Genomic DNA, 17,981 nt, shown 5'->3' with positions numbered 1-17,981 from the left:
ATGGCAGCTAGCCAACATCAGAGATCCCCTCATTGCTGAATATAATAGTGACTTCCCATTCTTTAATTCACTTGACCTTTATGTACCATTTGACACTGTTAAACAGCCCCACCTTCCTCAGTTTCCACTCCCTTGGCTTCAGTGATATCTCTCTCCCCTGATTCTCCAATGACACATGGATCATTTCTGTCAGTCACTTAAACAACATGTTCCCCAGGATTCCATCTTCTCAATCTATAAGTTCTCTGAGAGCCAAACACTTAGGTTTAATTCCATTTATATGCTTGGTATATATTCATTACTCATATGCTCCGGTATATATTCATTTACTCATTCAACAGATGTTTACTGCATTTCAGGCAGTGGGACAATGCATACAAGGAACCTAGTTTATGTTCTAGAAAGTATGCCAGAAATAAACAAATAAATAATTATAGATTACAAATAAAATGATTACAGATCATGATCTACTGGGTGAAGATAGCATATTGAACACATGCATTTAATTTCACTTCCTTCCAAAACCTCAATTTTTGTCTTCTATTTTAAGGACATAAAGCTCAAAAAACCAGAGAGAGTGGGAGAAGTGACAGCAATAGATTTTTTGAATTCTAGAAAGCAAATCAACAGTGAAAATGCCTTGACTGATTCAAGAAAGTCAAAGGGAAAGCCAAGAACAATTCTTAAAAGGCTTGGGAATTGACAACCCCAAACACCTCCGGAAGTGGGGAGCAAAGGAGTGGCTGAAATAAGGAAGATTGGTTGAAGGCTGATTGAGAAGCAACTTGATCTCCAAATCCCTGTCTGCTGTGTGCTACTGGGTGACTGCCCCTCCCCCACAACGGTAGCTCTCTATAGATTTAACCCCTGGGAAGGATTTCTGGACTGGGCGGTCTTTAGAGAAAGGTAGAGATATCATTACTGAAAATAGGGGCATTACGTGAATGATGCATACTAATGTTGAGATTTAGCTCCCAGCTCTAATTCCTCCAGGAATTCAGATAGGCTTTTGCTCTCAGGAGAGTGAAATCATCACCAGCCTTAAAGGAAAGAGCTGAAGGTACAGATTTGGGAGGACAGTCACCCAAATCATGGCCCGGTGAGATCTTCCTGTAATTAGGCTCACCATCAGCAAGCCCCTCTCAAATATACAGATCCCAATCACCTGCTTAAGTTTCTAACTCAAAAACATAAGTTAATACTTTAGGATCAAAAGAAGCCTCAGAACATTGCTGTGAACTTTAGGGGGACACAATTCGCTTCACTTCACAGCAATGTTCTGAGGCTTCTTTTGATTCTAAATTATTAATTTATATTTTTAAGTTATGTCGAAGCCCTAATCTCCACTGTAACTGTATTTAGAGACAGGGCCTTTAGGAGGTTTTTAAGGGTAAATGAAATCATAAGGGTGGGGCACAAGTGTAATAGGACTAGCGTCTTTATAAAAAGGGACACCAAAGAGCTTCTTCCCCCGCACAAGTACGCACACAAAGAAATCTAGTGAACACACATTGGGAAGGCAGCCATCTGTAAGGCAAGAGAGACCTCTCACCAGAAACTAAACCGGCCAGCACCTGGATCTTGAACTTTCCAGTACTCCCAAACTGCCAGAAATGAATTTCTGTTGTTTAAGCAACCCCGTCTGTGACATTTCTCTGGCAGCCTGAGTTAACTAATACTAATCTCCAGCAAAACAAAAAGAAAAATAACAATAGGGAGGAAATAGACTATGCAGAGAAAAACATATTTCAAAAAACTATCATTAGAGAAATGAAAACACACACGCACACAAAAACTTGTCCATGAATATTCATAGTAGCATCATTCATAATAGCTCCAAAGTCGACACAACCCAAATGTCCATCAGAAAGAACAAATACAATAGGTATGTCCATGTCAAGGAATATCATTCCGTAGTAGAAAAGAATGAAGTACGAATACATGATGTAACACGGAAGAACCTTTAAAACATTAAGCTAAGTTGAAGCCAGTCACAAAAGACCACATTTTGCATGACTCCATTTATATGAAATGTAGACAACAGGCAAATATAGAGACAAAGTAGATTAGTGATTGTCAAGACTGGATGAAGGAGACAATGGGAAAATTGGGGAGTGATAACTAAAGGTTACAGAGTTTCTTTTGGTATAATGAAAATGTTCTGATCAGTGATGATTGCACAACTCTGTGACTATATTAAAACCACTGAACTGTATACTTTAAATGGGTGAATTATATCTCATAATGCTGTTAGTAAAAACGTTAAAATTTAACAAGTAACAAAAATTTTAAAAAAACTTTTGCTCTACAACCAGACCAAGTACTCATGTAAGAGTTAAAAGAAAATAATTAAGTTGACTTGTATTTGTCTGACATGGAAAGATCTCCAAGACTTATTGTTAAGTGCAAAGAGCAAGTCAAAAAGCCATATACATGATGTTACAACATTTGGGTAAAAGAAAACCACAAAATAAAACTCTTTACACACGCAAGTACACACGCATACACACACATGCACACACACACAAATGCACAGAGAATGTTTTGGAAAGATAACTGGAAACATATGATAGTGATGTAGGGAAATTTTCCTACATTATTTATAAAAAATTAGAAGTAGTATAGAATAAAAATAAAAGCAGATAGGAACTCCAGGAAAAGCAAAATAAGAAAGAAAATGTAACCATAATGATCACTGCTTTAGCAATAATCAATATCTACAGAGTCACAACCAGATGTACAAACAAAAACAACAGTAAAAAAATCCAATTAGAAATTAGGCAAAAGATACAAAGAGGTATTTTGTTGAAGAGGATTTATGAATGGCAAATAAGCGCATGAAAAAATTTAAGATGTTCAACCTCAGTATCCATTGGGGAAATATAAGTTCCCCATTATGTATGAGACGTCACAGTGTACCTATTAAAACAACTAAAATAGGGGCGTCTGCATGGCTCAGCCAGTTAAGCATCCAACTCTTGATTCTGGCTCAGGTCATGATCTCAGGGTCATCAGATCAAGCTATCGGGCTCTGTGCTGGGCGTGGAGCCTACTTGAGATTCTCTTTCCCCCTACCTCTACCCCTCCCTCCCTCTCTCTCTCTCTTTAAAAATAAAAAACAAAACAAAAAAACCCACAAAAAAAACACCTCAACTAAAATTTAAAAAACTGACAATACCAGATGTTGCCAAGAATGTGCAAAAACTGGATCTCTCATTCACTGGTGATGAAAATGTAAGATGGTACAGTCACTCTGGAAAAGAGTTCGGCAGTTTCTAAAAATCTAAATGTAAGCTCACATACAACCCAGCAACTACACTCCCAGGCATCTATCCCAGAGAAATGAAAATTAACATCCATAGAAACAGCTGTACCCAAAAGTTCATATCTTTATTTATAATAGCCCCAAACTGAAAAGAACCAAAATATCCTATAATAGTTGAATGGTTAAACAAACTGTTATACATACATACCACAGACTACTAATCAGCAATAAAAGGAATGAACTATTGCTATAGGCAACAACTTGGATATGTCTCAAGGACATTATTCTGAGTGCAAAAAGCCAATCTCAAAAGGTCACATATCATGTGATTCCATTTATGTAACATTTCCAAATGACAAAATTACAGAAATGGAGAACACATTAGTGGTTGCCAGGGGTTAGGATGGTGAAGCAGAGAAAGTGGAAATGACTAGGAAGAGATAGTATGAGGGAGACATTTGTGGGGATGTAGTAATTCTGTATTTTGATTATAAATCTAAACACGTGAAATCTTGATTATATTAAATCTACGCATGTGAAAAAATAGCCTAGAATTATACACACATTGTGCAAATGTCAATTTTATGGCTTTGATATTGTATTATACTCACATAAAGTATAGTCAATGGGGGAAACTGGGTGAAGGTACATGGGACTGTACAATTTTTGCAATTTCCTGTGCATCTATAGTTATTTAAAAAAATGATTTTTTAAAAGGACATCAGAGTCCAAAACAGAGGTCTCAAGAATAAAAAACACAACAGCAGAAATTAAATAGGATTAGAAGATAAAGTTAAGTAAACAAATCTCCCAAAGAGAGCAAAAAGACAAAGATGTGGAAAACAGGAAATAAAATTTAAGAAAATTAGAGAACCAGTCTTATAGAAGCAATACGAAAATAATGAATTCAAGAAAGAGAGGATGGAGAAAATCGGAGGGAGAAGTCAACAACAAAATAATTCAAAAAATTTCACAGAATAGAAAGACATGAATTTCTGGTGCCCACCAAAATGAGTGAAAAGAGACCCACTGAAAGGAATATATCTGTGAAACACAACACTGGTAACATAGAGAAGACGCTACAAGCTTCTAAAAAGGAAAAAAATCAAGTCAAATACAAAGGTACAGCATGGCTTTCAACTTCTCCACAGCAACACTGGATGCTAGAAGACTATAATGCAATGTTTTAAAAAAACACTGATGGCTTCCAACCAAGAATTCTACACTCAACCAAACTTGCAGGCAAATAAGTGTGAAGGCAGAATAACATTTTCAGACATGCCTCACATTTTATTTATTTATTTTTCTTTTTTTTTTAAGATTTTATTTATTTATTCGACAGAGATAGAGACAGCCAGCGAGAGAGAGAACACAAGCAGGGGGAGTGGGAGAGGAAGAAGCAGGCTCATAGCAGAAGCGCCTGATGTGGGGCTCGATCCCAGATCGCCGGGATCACGCCCTGAGCCCAAGGCAGACGCTTAACCGCTGTGCCACCCAGGCGCCCCATGCCTCACATTTTAGATATAAATAAAAAAAGTTATTTCCCATGCACTCTTTTTCAAGAAACTACTGGAAAATGTGCTCCACTAAAACAAGAAAAGTTGGACATCTTCTTCAAGAACACAAATGTATGACCACACAGAGCATCCTGGCTCCTATCCCCCTGCACTCCTTTCTCCCACATTCCTGATCTCATTAATGGCATGGGCACTGATGAGTAGTCCAAGCTGGGAAACTAAGTCATCCGTTCCACTCTCATTTCTCCAAGCTAATCATGAAGGCTTAATGATTTAATTACCTAAATATTCCCCATTTCTGTCCCTACTTCCATGATGTTACTTAGGTCTATATCATAAATACCACCGAACCAATCAGTCCTGGACTCTTCAAATCCTTTCTCCACAACGTGGCTACAGCCATCTGCCTAAAATGCAAATCTGACCACATCACTCAGTTACTTAAAACTCCTCAAAACCTTCTCAGATTCAGACCAGCAGGCAAGATAAGCATGTGGCAAAATGCCACTCTCCACACCTACCTCCCCCACCTTCATGGTAGAGATTATATTTGATCATGGTATTCTCCTGCAAAGCCTCACAACTTTCTCAACATAGCTCACTGACATCCACCATGAGATGAAATAACTTGCAACTCCTGTTCAGTATAAAGGCCAAGTACTTTACACACACAGAAGGCCCTTCCAGACTTTACTCCAGCTCCTCTACAGGGAACTGTCCACTCTCACATTTCACACCTCCTCATCTTTGCTCATGCTATTCTCTCTACCTGAGATGCTTCCTCACCTGGCTCATCACCTTGTCATTTCAGGATATCTCGAGGACCCTTCCCCCACTTCCTTGAGTTCAATCTTTCCTCTATGCTCTCTCAACTTGTTCCCCAACCACATTGTATTCAAATTCTGTTTCCGAGTCTCCCTCACTAGACTGAATTTATTAAAGGACAAATGCCTTGTCTTACTCTCTTTGTATTTCTAGCAGCTACTGCAGTGTAGGAGTCCAATGAACATTTGTTGAAATTAAATGACCACAAATGCAGCAGGACACTAGAGGTGAAACAGACCAGAAAGTAAAAGGTCCCATCGGGAAGAGGGCAAACTAAGGTCCTATTTTTGCATCCTTTCCAAATGGCTTGATCTGCTTATTCCTACTCTTCCTGTATCCCCATAATCAGAAATGATGGCTCTTTTTGATTTTGCTCCTTTAGGGTTCGGGGTGTTCATTCACATGTTCGTTTTACTGTGTAACTGCCACGCCTAGACTGTAAGCCCTTTGAGGGAAGGGGCTGTGTCTTCGTGGACTTCGCTCCTCTGGGGGACAAACGCCAGCGCACAGGGAGCATGTGCGGGCGAGTGGTCTCTCCGCACAGGATAACGGCCTCGGCTCGGAGTCCCCCAGGCCCGCCCCGCCTCCCTCCGCTCTCCAGACCCCTCCTCACGCCGGCCGCTTCCCGCCTTCCGGCCGGCGGAAGTCGCTAGCTGCTCTTCCCTGCCCACGTGGAGCCTTTTCCGGTGCGCCCGCCCCCTCCGGCTCTCCGATCCGGACCTGGCCCTCACCTCAGGATTCCCAATGTGCCTCCGGACAGACATATTTGCTCCAACCGACCACGCTGGGATTCTAGCCTCACCGGTAGCCTCTAACCCTAGCTTCCTACCCCCACAACCTCTCTCGGCCGCCTCCTTACAACCTCTACTCCGATTGGCTTCCCTTCTCCGGCTAGCCAATGGAGGCCCTGTTTACTCTCTCATTGCAGGGTCAAGGGAGAGCGAGGCGCCGCTCAATGGTTGCCACAGGCAACGGGGGGACGCCAGCCGCAGAGGCCTTTTGTGCTGTCGGCTGGGTCCCGCCGGCTGCTGCCTGAGCGCGGGAAGAGGGGCGCGGGGGAGGGGCAGGCTAGCGCCTGCGCGGGAGCGGATGCGCAGAGCCCAGGGAGGGGGAAGGGCCGGAGAGCACCGGGAAGGCGGTGGAGGGGGACTTCAAGGGGGAAACAAGTATTTCTAGCTAATGTGCAAGCACATGTATGACACAGGGCACCCTCCGCTCCTAAGGCCATCTTAAGCAAACATCTGGGCTACTTCTACAATAGGAAAAAGATACGAGGCAGGGTGGTTCAGCAGGAATGGGAATCAGTAGTTTATTATTTTCGGGTTAAGTTAATATGCAAATTATGCAAAATATCATGGGTAAATACAGTAATTATTGTAGCTTTAAAAGCTTTTTAGCTAGCTAGAGAACGGCAGCCTTAATTGCAAAGCGCACACACCATTCTGTGATTCATCATTCATTTAACAAATATTTAATAAGCACCTTATGAGAAGAGCTGCAGTAGGTTTTATGGAGGATGGGAGGATGACTAAGAACCAGTCCCGTTGTCATGGAAACCATTGTGACTCCTGCCATCAGCTGCCACCTGTTCTTATTCCAGAGCTGAAAATTAAGTCCTAGCACCTTTACAAGACAATCACACACACAGTTTGACTTTGGCTCCAAAATGTCCCACCAAATCCATCAAAATTATTATTTACTTTTATATGGGAGAATAACACAATAACCCTTTGTCCTTTGCTCTAAGTTGTTTTTCCAGGAATGGAGAAAGGTTACTCTGAACTGTTCATATTCACTGGCTCTCTGCTTGTGAATAATAAGCCTGCAGCTGAGCTACTTCAGGGTCTGTGCTGATGATCCCTTCAACGACATGGCCTCACATGCCCTCGTCCTCTCAGATACTTCAGCAGCCCACCCAGAGGGCCACACCTTGAATGGTGTTGCTTGACCTCTGGGAGCTGAAACTGGCCACAGCTGTCTCTTGCACATTCATGCCTACTGAGTTTGTCTGAACTTCCCTAGTGTTCTCCAGTCCTTTAATCCCTCTAAAATTCCCAGTTTTTCACCCCTCCACTAGAATGAAGAAGAGTTTAGGGGCTGCAAAAAATGGGAAGGGGAGCGGTGGGGAGGATATCTTACTATGCAGAGGCTTCTGGACCAGGCACTGCTACTTAGAACAAATGCTTACTGGTGTGGTGTGGAGGTGGGGTGGTGATGGAGATTATGGGTAGAATGAACAGAAGAAAGAGGAGAGAGTGAGCATGAGACTAAACTAAAAGATGGTAAAAAGAAAAAAGTCTTCGAGGCATTTGTAGGTTAAAAGAACAGTTATATACATGCGAAGAAGTAAGGAGTGCATCAAGGATGGCTATAATTTTTCCAATTTGGGGGACCAAGTAGATAAGTGATAATGCATGAATCAAGTTAAAGAACAATGGAGGTCAATAAATTAAAAGAACAGAAAGTACAAGACCCAACAGCCTATTGGAGTAGGAAGCTTAACTTCGTTCTTCAGTGTTTGGGCTCACTTCTCTGTATGGTCGTCTCCCTTTTTTCCCCAGAGGGTATGTGACTATCAGGTTTATTTGTCTCAGTACTCATTTTGGTTTGTCAAATTTGGACTGCATGTGAAGCATGCAGAGAGATTATAGAAACATGGGTCCTTGGGTCTAGTCATCAGAGATGCTGAATCTGTGTGTCTAGGGCGAGGGTTTAGGATTTTAAATACATGTTTTCCCACTCCTACTCCTTGATTCTGATGCATGGAGTCCAAGGGCCACACCTTGAGAGTCCCTGCTATAGAAAAACCTCTCATTTTGCCTCCATGGAATCCTCAGAAAGCTTAAGGCTATAAATCAAAAGGCTTTTAACATCATGAATTTCCCTTCAGGATTCCTTTTGGATATATAGCAAAACTGCATCATAATTAAAGCAAGGTGCTGACTGCTAATATGAAAAATAGATAAATGTCATAAAAAGATAATTCATAGAAGAAAAGCATTTAATAAACATACGAAGAAACGTCCAGCTAATAATGAAAGAAATAAAAAACCGTGCAGCTAGATCTCATTTTTCAACTAACAAATGGACAAGTTTTTGTTTTTCTCTCTTCTTTAAATGATAATGCTCAGTATTGGCTAATGCGTATATTAGCTCATACATTGTTAGTGTGAATATAAAGAAGTGTAACCATTTTGAAAAGTAATTTGAGAGTGGATATCAGGAAGCCCTCAAATCTTAATATTCTAAGAGTTTCTTCTAAGGAAATAATCAGAGAGATACACAAAGATTACACCCACAGATGTTTACTGGAATCTTTTTTAAAATGATGGGAAAAGTTGAAGCAACTTAATTGATCATCAGTTTAAAAATGATTAAAATAAGTGAGGGTATATCCATAAAAAGGTAATATTATGGAACCATTAAAAATAAGTTTCAAGGAATAATTAAGGCAATGGAGAACTTTTCCTGATACAGTAAAAGAGAAGAGCTGGAAGCACTTTTTTACTTAATATAATCCTGATTTGTGTGGAGAAACATACAGGTATCCACAGAAAAAAATTGAAAAAAAAATTAAATGTGAGCCATCTCTGGATAATGGAATGTGGATTTTTAAAATTCTTTGTACTTTTATTTTGCAGATTTCCTTCAGTGACTAAGAATTAATTTTATACTTTAATAAGAACCTTCTCCTTCTAAGACACAAAAAAGCCTTATTCTGATTTCAGCCTGCAAGTGGTCTGTGGCCTTTGTCTGGCTTGTTTTAGACCTGAGCTGAATTCTGTGTAATTCTGCTCTGTGAAGTGCTCCAGCTCTCCCGTTCTTGGCAGTAAAAGACCCTCCAGGCACTTGAGTGAGATCCTTGCAATCAGAGTCGTGATTGCTAAGAGGTTCAAGCTTTGTTTGTAAGAGAAGAAGTTCTGATTCTTTTCTTTAAAAGTTCCTACTTCCACTGATTAATCTTATTTTTTCATGAAGTTAGAAGTGCTCTTGTGAACTTCCATTTGTTTGATGTCTTCTTTTTTAACCCTGTAGGTGTTCCAAAAAGCTTTTAGTCTCGGCAGAATTGGTGGGAGCCCCAGATAGGTTAAGTGTGGCTGGCTTAAGAGTAGTTCATGTTTTAGGTGCCGCTGTGCTTGGTCAGTCCCTTCCCCCCAGCGTCCCTTCCTGGGAAATGACATGGGCATTTAGGTGTTGCAGTCTGATTCTCTCCTGACCCTAAAACATTGTGGACCCATCTTCAGCCTGAATCTGGCCTCATGCCATCCAACTCTCCCCCCTCCGCCCCACCAGCTCTCAGCCTTCTTTGCTGAGCAGAGCCCAGCACCTTCCCCTCAGATCTGTCTCCTGACATTGCTTCTCAGATATGGGCCTTAGCTTTCTTCCTTAGCTTCATTTACTTTTGTTCCCTAAATAAAGGACTTCTAGGTGCTTAAGGAAGCAATTCTGTCCAATCCAGTCCAGTCCTGGGGTTCTTTCCCTTTCCCCCAAGAAATGGATCCGCACTTGCCGCAGCGAACCCACAGATCCACGGGCCCACCCTGTGAGAAAGTGCCTGAGGTCCTAGTAACAATTTAGTGTCTCTCTGCCTCAGAGGCACACCAGCCTCTGAGTGGAGGGCTGACCCTTGCCTGTGTCCAGCTTAGGCCAGAGTCGAAGTGCCTGGCCTGGGCCCAGAGGCATCAGCCATCCCTACAGCCCCTCCCAGGAAAGTAATACCCACCTCCCAGGATTTTTTTGGGATCGCCACCGGCGACAGTGCTTTCTGGCGAAACAAAAAATTGGCATCCTGGTTTTGCTTACCTACTGGGGTTGGCATTCCCACATGTGGAGTGCTGCAGCCACTGCTCAGAGCCACCTAGGATGCCAGGCTGTTGTAGGAGGGATGTATGATGTCCCTTCCCAGGCAGATCCAAGACTTCCTTTACCCACTTCCTTTGCCCGCTTCCTACCCCAGGGCATTCCGTTGTCACATGCCAAGTTCTGCTTCTGTCTTAGGATTTATATAGAACAGTACTCTGCCACAGCTCTAGTTCCAAGAGGACTCTGAGGAGCCAACCTGGATCTCAGAATGGTCTGCCCCAGGGCATGGAGGAGGAGTCAGTGGTAAGGTATCTATGTGACTCTGGGCACAGAGGACAGCTAGAGACCCCACGCCCCATGAAAAGGTCAGTAAACGTGGATCAGGTGTGTCAGATATTCACATTTTTCAGAATAATGTGAGAGAAACAGGTTTTCATGTGAAATCCATAGGCTACCAACATACAACCCCTATGCTAGACGCTACAAATTAATTCCTGCCCTTCGTGGTTTTTAAGTAATCAAGATCATACCCATGGTAAAAGACAAACAAACATCAGTGGGAGTTCTGCTTTTATTTAGGATGTAGAAACCTGCAAGGGACATCATTCCTTTCCTATCAATAAGAATGAATAAGCTACAAAATCCATACATTTTCTTGAATGGATAAGCTGAGATCACAAGGCAGCCACATAACCAAATGCCAAAAAGTGGCCAGCCCTACTGAGGAGAAGAGGGACACACAAACTGTTTCTCATTTGGCAGAACACCGGAGAAGAGGTGAGTGCCATAGATGTGAGTATGAAGAAATCAAGCTGAAATTTTCACTAATTCCTAAAGGCTGAATTTGGGTTAGTCAATCAGTTTAGAACAACTGGGAGCCTGTGATGGTTCATTTTATGTGTCAGCTTGGCTAGGCACAGTACCTAGATATCTGGTCAAGCACTCTTCTAGATGTTTCTGTGGGTACTTTTTAGATGAGATTAACATTTTTTATTAACATTTTATTTATTTATTTATTTATTTAGAGAGAGCATGTGTGTGCTCATGAGCTGGGGGGAGGGGGCAGAGGGAGAGGGAAAGAGAATCTCAAGCAGACTCTGCTTTGAGCAATGTGGTGCCTGAGGTGGGACTCAATCTTGTGACCCTGAGATCATGAGCCAAAATCAAGAGTCAGATGCTTAATGGACTGAACCAACCCAGGACCCCAGTGGATGGGATTAACATTTAAATCACTTAGACTTTGAATAAAGCAGATTACCCTTGATCATATGGTGGGCCTTATCAATCAGTTGAAGACTTTAAAAGAAAAAGACTGAAATTCTCTGAGGAAGAGGGAATTCTGCCAGCAGATTGCCTTTAGACTACAGCTGCAATCTTCCCTGGGTCTCCAGACTGCTGGCCTACTCTGCAGAGTTTGGACTTGCCAGCTTCCGTTACAGCATGCACCAATTCCTTAAAATAAATGTCTCTTTTCCCCTCTCTCAGATAGATAGATAGATAGATAGATAGATACATTTATATTTGTATCTCTCTATATATTTATGTTGGTTCAGAGTGACAGACACGAGGGAAGTTTATGTTCACTTGCAAGGTCTTCTCCATGGGTGTCATTGGGTGCTCAAAAGAAAGAAGTGGGGGGAAGACAGGAGACCAGAGAGATTCCCCCCTTGGTGGTGTAGGTTTACAGGAGGTGACTGCTGCTGCAGGGGACAGGCACAAATCACCTATATCTTGTGACCTTTCTTTCATTAAAGCCAAAAAGTCTTAAGCCACTGGGGGAGGGAAAACAGACCCTCCTGCTCCCAGGTCACCAGGGAGGGGTAGGAGCAAATCTGTCTGCGTCTGGGGGAGGGCAGGAAATCCTCCTCCTCACTCTCAGGAGGGAAGGATAGAAGCAAAATCTGTTTGCTCTGTGGTTGGGGTGGGCAGAGTGAGGAGGGAGTAAGTGATCATGAAAACCTCTTGGGCCCAAGAACCTGCACCAGTATGAAGCAGAGGTAGACCGCCACTGGGAGAGAAACAGGTACCTCTCTCCTGCCCAAGGCCCACCAAAGATACAAGACAGATTTTGGCTATCGTGGGGGAGGTGAGCGGAGGAGGGGAGTAACATTGAAAAGGCCCAGAGGCACAGGACTGGCCTGAGACTGAGGCTAGACCAGGAGAATCAAGGACCGCAACCTGCCTTCCAACACAGCCTAGCAACAAACAGCAAGCAGTCTGTTGCTGAGGAGGAAGCAAGACTATGGAGAGAAACCCTACTGACTGGTGCAAATATGCAGGTACCGCTGAAAGCCAATGGTAAAGTAGAGTATTGAGAAAAACCCTCCAGCAACCCGTTCCCCACACTAAGCACAAGGTGCACCAAGGGTAAGGATAGCAACAACTAAACTCAAACCAGCTCAAGTACGGACTAGATTAACTCACCCCCTTAACCCCCCCCCCCACCTGATAATAGCCTAACTGAAGAGGCAAGCCCACTTCCAGGCATAAACACTATTTACTTCAGTCTCTACTGGCTTCACATACAATGTTCCACATTCAATAACAATTCTGACAATATAAAAAGAAAAGAAAAATGGCGGGGCGGGGGGGAGAACTTATCATCGAGTGAAAACAATCAACAGAACAAGATCTCAACAATAAGGATCTATCAAACAGGAACTTCTAAATAGCTATGACTAATATATGAAAGGTCTAGTGGGCAAAGTAGAAAACATGTATGAACATATGGGGAATTGGGGCAGAAAAATGGGAACTATAAAAAAGGAAATGTGAGAGTTAAAAAATATAATATCAGAAATGAAGAATTCTTGTAGTGTGTAGCAGACTGCTGACAAAAGCATCCATGAACGTAAAGATAGTTCATTAGAAATCATCCCAAATGAAACACAGAGAAAAAGGTGGGGAAGAAGGGTACAGAAGATAGAATTTTATTTTATTTTATTTTATTTTATTTTATTTTATTTTTATTTATTTATTTATTTTTTAAAAGGTTTTATTTATTTATTCGACAGAGATAGAGACAGCCAGCGAGAGAGGGAACACAAGCAGGGGGAGTGGGAGAGGAAGAAGCAGGCTCGTAGCGGAAGAGCCTGATGTGAGGCTCGATCCCATAACGCCAGGATCACGCCCTGAGCTGAAGGCAGACGCTTAACCGCTGTGCCACCCAGGCGCCCCTAGAAGATAGAATTTTAAAACTGTGGGACAATATCAAGATGATAGACAATAGGGCAAAATAAATATTTTAAAATAAAATGGCCAGTAATTTTTGTAAAGTGAATGAAGGTCAACACTACAGCTCAGAGAAGCTCAGAGAATCTCAAGCAACATAAATACCAAACCAAAATCAATATAAAATCCACTTATAGATACATCATAGTCAATCTGGTGAAAACCAAAGATTTTTCTTCTTTCGAAGGAAAATCTCAAAGACAGCCAGAGAAAAACGTTACATACAGAAGAAGAAAGATAAGTTTACAGCAAACCTCTTGTCAATAACTATATAAAGTGAAGACAAGAGAGAGACATCAAGTACAGAAAGGGAAAAAGAAATCTTTTTCTGGAATTCTATACTCAGTGTAAATATCTTCTAAAAATGAAGATGATATAGACTTTTTCACACAAACAAAAATTGAAGGAATTCATTGCCAATAAACCTGTATTACACAAAATGTAAAAGGAAATTCTCTGGCAGAAAGAGTACAGTACTAGTGAAAACTTGGGCATACACAAATGAACCTCAATGGACATGATATGAGGATAAATATAAAAGATATTTTCCTTTTTATTTTTTTTAAAGAAAATGTACTTAATAGACATCGTAACAATGTATTATGAGATTTATAACATGTAGAATTAAAATGTATGACAACAATAGCACAAAGGTTAGGAAAGGAACTTGTACTGTTGAAAGTTTCTTAAACTCTTCATGAAATAGTTCATTATTTCAAGGTAGACTGTGATAAGTTTAAGGTATATATTGTAAACTGTTTTTTAATTTTAATTTAAACTCTTTAAACTCTAGAGCAACCACTTAAGAAGAGTCATAGCTAAATAGCCAATAGTAGAGATAAAATAGATAATAAAAATACCCAGTTATACCAAAGAAGGCAGAAAAAAGAAGAATAAAGACTAAATGGGACAAATAGGAAATGCATAGCAAGATGTTAGGTTTAAATCCAAGCATATCAATAGTTAAAATAAATATAAATGGTCTAAACCAGGGGGATCAATCAACTATGACCGTCAGCTCAAATCTAGCCTGCTGCCTGTTTTTGTAAAATAAGTTTTAAGGAATCACAGTCTCATCCGCTAATTTAGGTATTGTTCTGGCTTCTTTCTTACTACAGTGGTTGAGTCAAGCAGCTGCAACAGAGACTGGATGACTTACAAAGCCTAAAATATTTACTAACTGGCCCTTTACAGAAAAAAGTTTGCCAGCCCCTAGTATGAACACCCCAGTTAAAAGGCAAAGATTGTCAGATTAGATAAAGAAAACCAACTGTTCGTTATCTACAAGAACTATACTTTAAATATAAAAATACCCATTGGTTAAAAGTACATGGATAGGAAAAACTATACCATGCAAACACTAATTAAAACAAAGCTGGACTGGGGAAAGGGAAGTGTGTTCAACAAATGGTGCTGTGTAAACTCGGTATCTATATACAAAAGAATGAAGTTGAACCTTCCACTATATACAAAAATGAACTCAAAATGAATCAAAGACCTATATGTAAGAGTCAAAACTATAAAACTCTTAGAAAACATGGGAGGATAGCTTCATGACATTGGAATTGGCAGTGATTTCTTAAATATGCCACCAGAAGCTCAGGCAACAAAATGAAAAATAGTAAGTTGGACTTCAAGGTTAAAAGTGTTCTTTGAAGATCACTGTCAAGAGAGTGAAAAGATAACCTACAGAATGGGAGGAAATGTTTGCAAATCATATATCTGATAAGGAAGTAATATCCAGAATATATAAAGAACTCCTACAACTCAACAACAACAACAAAACAAACAACTTAATTAAAAAAGGGGCAAAGACTTGAATAGATGTTTCTCCAAGGAAGATCTACGAGTGGCCAATAAACATCTGAAAAGATGCTCAACATCATTAGTCATTAGAGAAATGCAGATCAAAACTACAATGAGTTACCACTTCATACCCAATAGAATGGCTCTTAATAAAGGAAGGAAGGAGGAAGGAGAAAGGAAGGAAAGAAAAGGGGAAGGAAAGGAAAGGAAAGGAAAGGGGAAAGGAAGGGAAGGGAAAGGAAAGGAAACATCTTGGTGAGGACATGGAGAAATTGGAAGTCGTGCTGGTGGGAGTGTAAACTGGTGCAGTTGCTGTGGGAAAACAGTATGGTGGTTCCTCAAAAATGTAAACATAGTTACATATGACTCACTAGTTTCATTCCTAGATATATACCCAAAGGATTGAAGGGACTCAATCCAGGGACTCAAACAGATATTTGTGTACCAGTGTTCATACTGGCATTATTCACACTAGCCAAAAGCTAGAAACAACCCAAGTGTCCATCAACTAATGAATAGATAGACAAAATATGGTATATTTGTACTTAAAATGTTTAAAATTATATGCTTCCTGCTATGTATATGTTATCATAGTAAAAGAAAATACAGCAAAAGCTGAACTGGCTACAATGATTTTAGACAAAGTAGTCTTTAAAGCCCTTCAGTGAGTCTCCCTAGTTTTATGGTCAAAGTCCATATTCTTTAGATGACATGCAAGGCCTTTGAAATTCTGTCCTCTGCCTACCATTTCATCCCAGTGTCTTACCATAGTCAGTGCTTTAACCATTCTGAAATACAGAATAGCTTCAAATAGGCCACATTGTCTCTTGCCTCTGAGTCTTTGTGCCTGCTCTTCTTTCTGTTTGGAGAGTCCTTTTCTCACTCTTCACTCTTCCTTTGGGATAAAGATGGAAACCATCCCTTTCTGAGAGCCTTCTCTTAACCCCTACCCCCATCCCAGCCTTCGGGAGGTGCTCTTTCTGAATGGCACCCCGTCTCTATCACACTGTGCTATGATGGGTGATTTCCTAGCCTGCTTCCTTTACTACGTTGTCAGCTCCTTGAAGGCAGGGATACCATGTCCTATGTTTTAAATTCTTAGTGCCTGCTATGGGGCCTAGCATATGGTAGGCACACAGTAAGTATTTGTCAAATGAGCCAAAGTCTCTGACAGTGCTCGTGGAGATACATGGGAGACCAGAACATGGGAAGTCTCCTCCTTTATCGCACTGGTCATTTTTACCTTTTTTTCTGCTGTCTAGTGTATCAGGATATGGGGAATAATTGTGAAGCATCCCCCAAACTGATAATAAATATTATTCTGTGATTGTTAAACTAGTGAAATCCACACACAATGGATGTGAATAAATGTCTGCAAATGTCATCCTAAGAAACAGGATGTAACAGCGCCTGGAAATTTAATCAAGGCATGACGGAATGTGGAGGAAAGCTGTAACATAATCAATGGCCCTAACAGCTGAAGAAAGAATATGTGAGCAGAAGGGGGGTGGTCTGTAGGGAGTGCTGAAAAGCAGAGCCAAGGAACAAACATTTGTCATTATGTCTCCAGCCCTGTCAAGGGAAAGAGTTGTTTTTTGACCGTTAGACACAAATATGCAATCCACCCTCTATCCCTATGGATGCCACAGAGCTCATCCAATTCCCCCTGCTTTGTTCTGATTTCATGCTCACAAACAACCTCTGGATTATAATTTGGCTTTCCATGTAGATTTTCCAACAGGAGAGAATGCGCTGATCAGTCCACATGAACATCTGGTCCATTTGGCAAGGACTGTCCTCTTTGTATATGAATGCATTGGTGTTCTGGTTTATACATCAGTCAGTTCATATACCCCAGGGGCTACCGAGGTGCTCATTCTCCCAGCTCTCGCCGAGGCTGCCAGTGAGGTCCTGTTTCCCTTTGTTTGCACCTTCGCTCAGCACAGGCTGAGGACAAAGTATCTCAAATCAGCCGCGGCTCCTCCGGATTTGAGCCCATCTTGCTTCAGACTTATGTCTTCCTCATAGGAAAAAAAAAAAAGGCTTTGGACCCACAATCCATGCTGATATGCAGGATCTTTCCTCAGGATTATCTCTCTTCTTCAGAAATCCGGCCTCTGCTGATGATATAGTTCTTATCTCCCCATACCACAATTCCTAGCCCGTGTGTTTATTTACCTAAGTAATCATTTCCAAGGGTCGAGGATTAGGAGGAATACTTTCAGAGAACATGGTTAGAGTTGAGCTGAGTCTGGCAAGGGCTTGCCCTGACAAGGGCTCAGGTACAATGAGAATGGAAGAAGAAGAAGGAGACCAGGCTTTGGTTTAGTTAGTCTTGTTGAAATGCATGCCTGGACAATTTCTGGAAACCCTAAGGCCTCAACTAATGATTTTGGTAGTCCTGTGGGCGTTCTGTGCGGTGCTTTGTCTCAATGGGCTGATTTGAGTTTTAGGAAAAGTTAGGGGCAAAGTGGCTGGAACTGCTGTAGGAGGTGCCAAATGGACCAATGCTGGCCTGGAGAGAGGCCTTGAAT

The 17,981-nt window shown here is 41.2% G+C and overlaps 1 protein-coding gene across 1 annotated transcript in view; it reads right to left on the bottom strand.

Moving 5' to 3' along the window:
• Positions 1-6,447, bottom strand: part of CEP41 (centrosomal protein 41) — a 45,752-nt gene extending 39,305 nt beyond the window's left edge. The window contains exon 1 of the mRNA XM_045792638.2: positions 6,339-6,447. Within this exon, the coding sequence (XP_045648594.1) occupies positions 6,339-6,371 (33 nt within the window). The 5' untranslated portion in view covers positions 6,372-6,447. The remainder of the gene's footprint in view (positions 1-6,338) is intronic.
• Positions 6,448-17,981: the final 11,534 nt, after the last annotated feature.

The sequence above is a fragment of the Ursus americanus genome, chromosome 3 (genome assembly GCF_024610735.1).
Source record: "Ursus americanus isolate L20-20 chromosome 3, mUrsAme1.1.p, whole genome shotgun sequence".
NCBI lineage: Eukaryota > Metazoa > Chordata > Mammalia > Carnivora > Ursidae > Ursus > Ursus americanus.
This window is presented reverse-complemented; position numbering and strand designations above follow the sequence as displayed.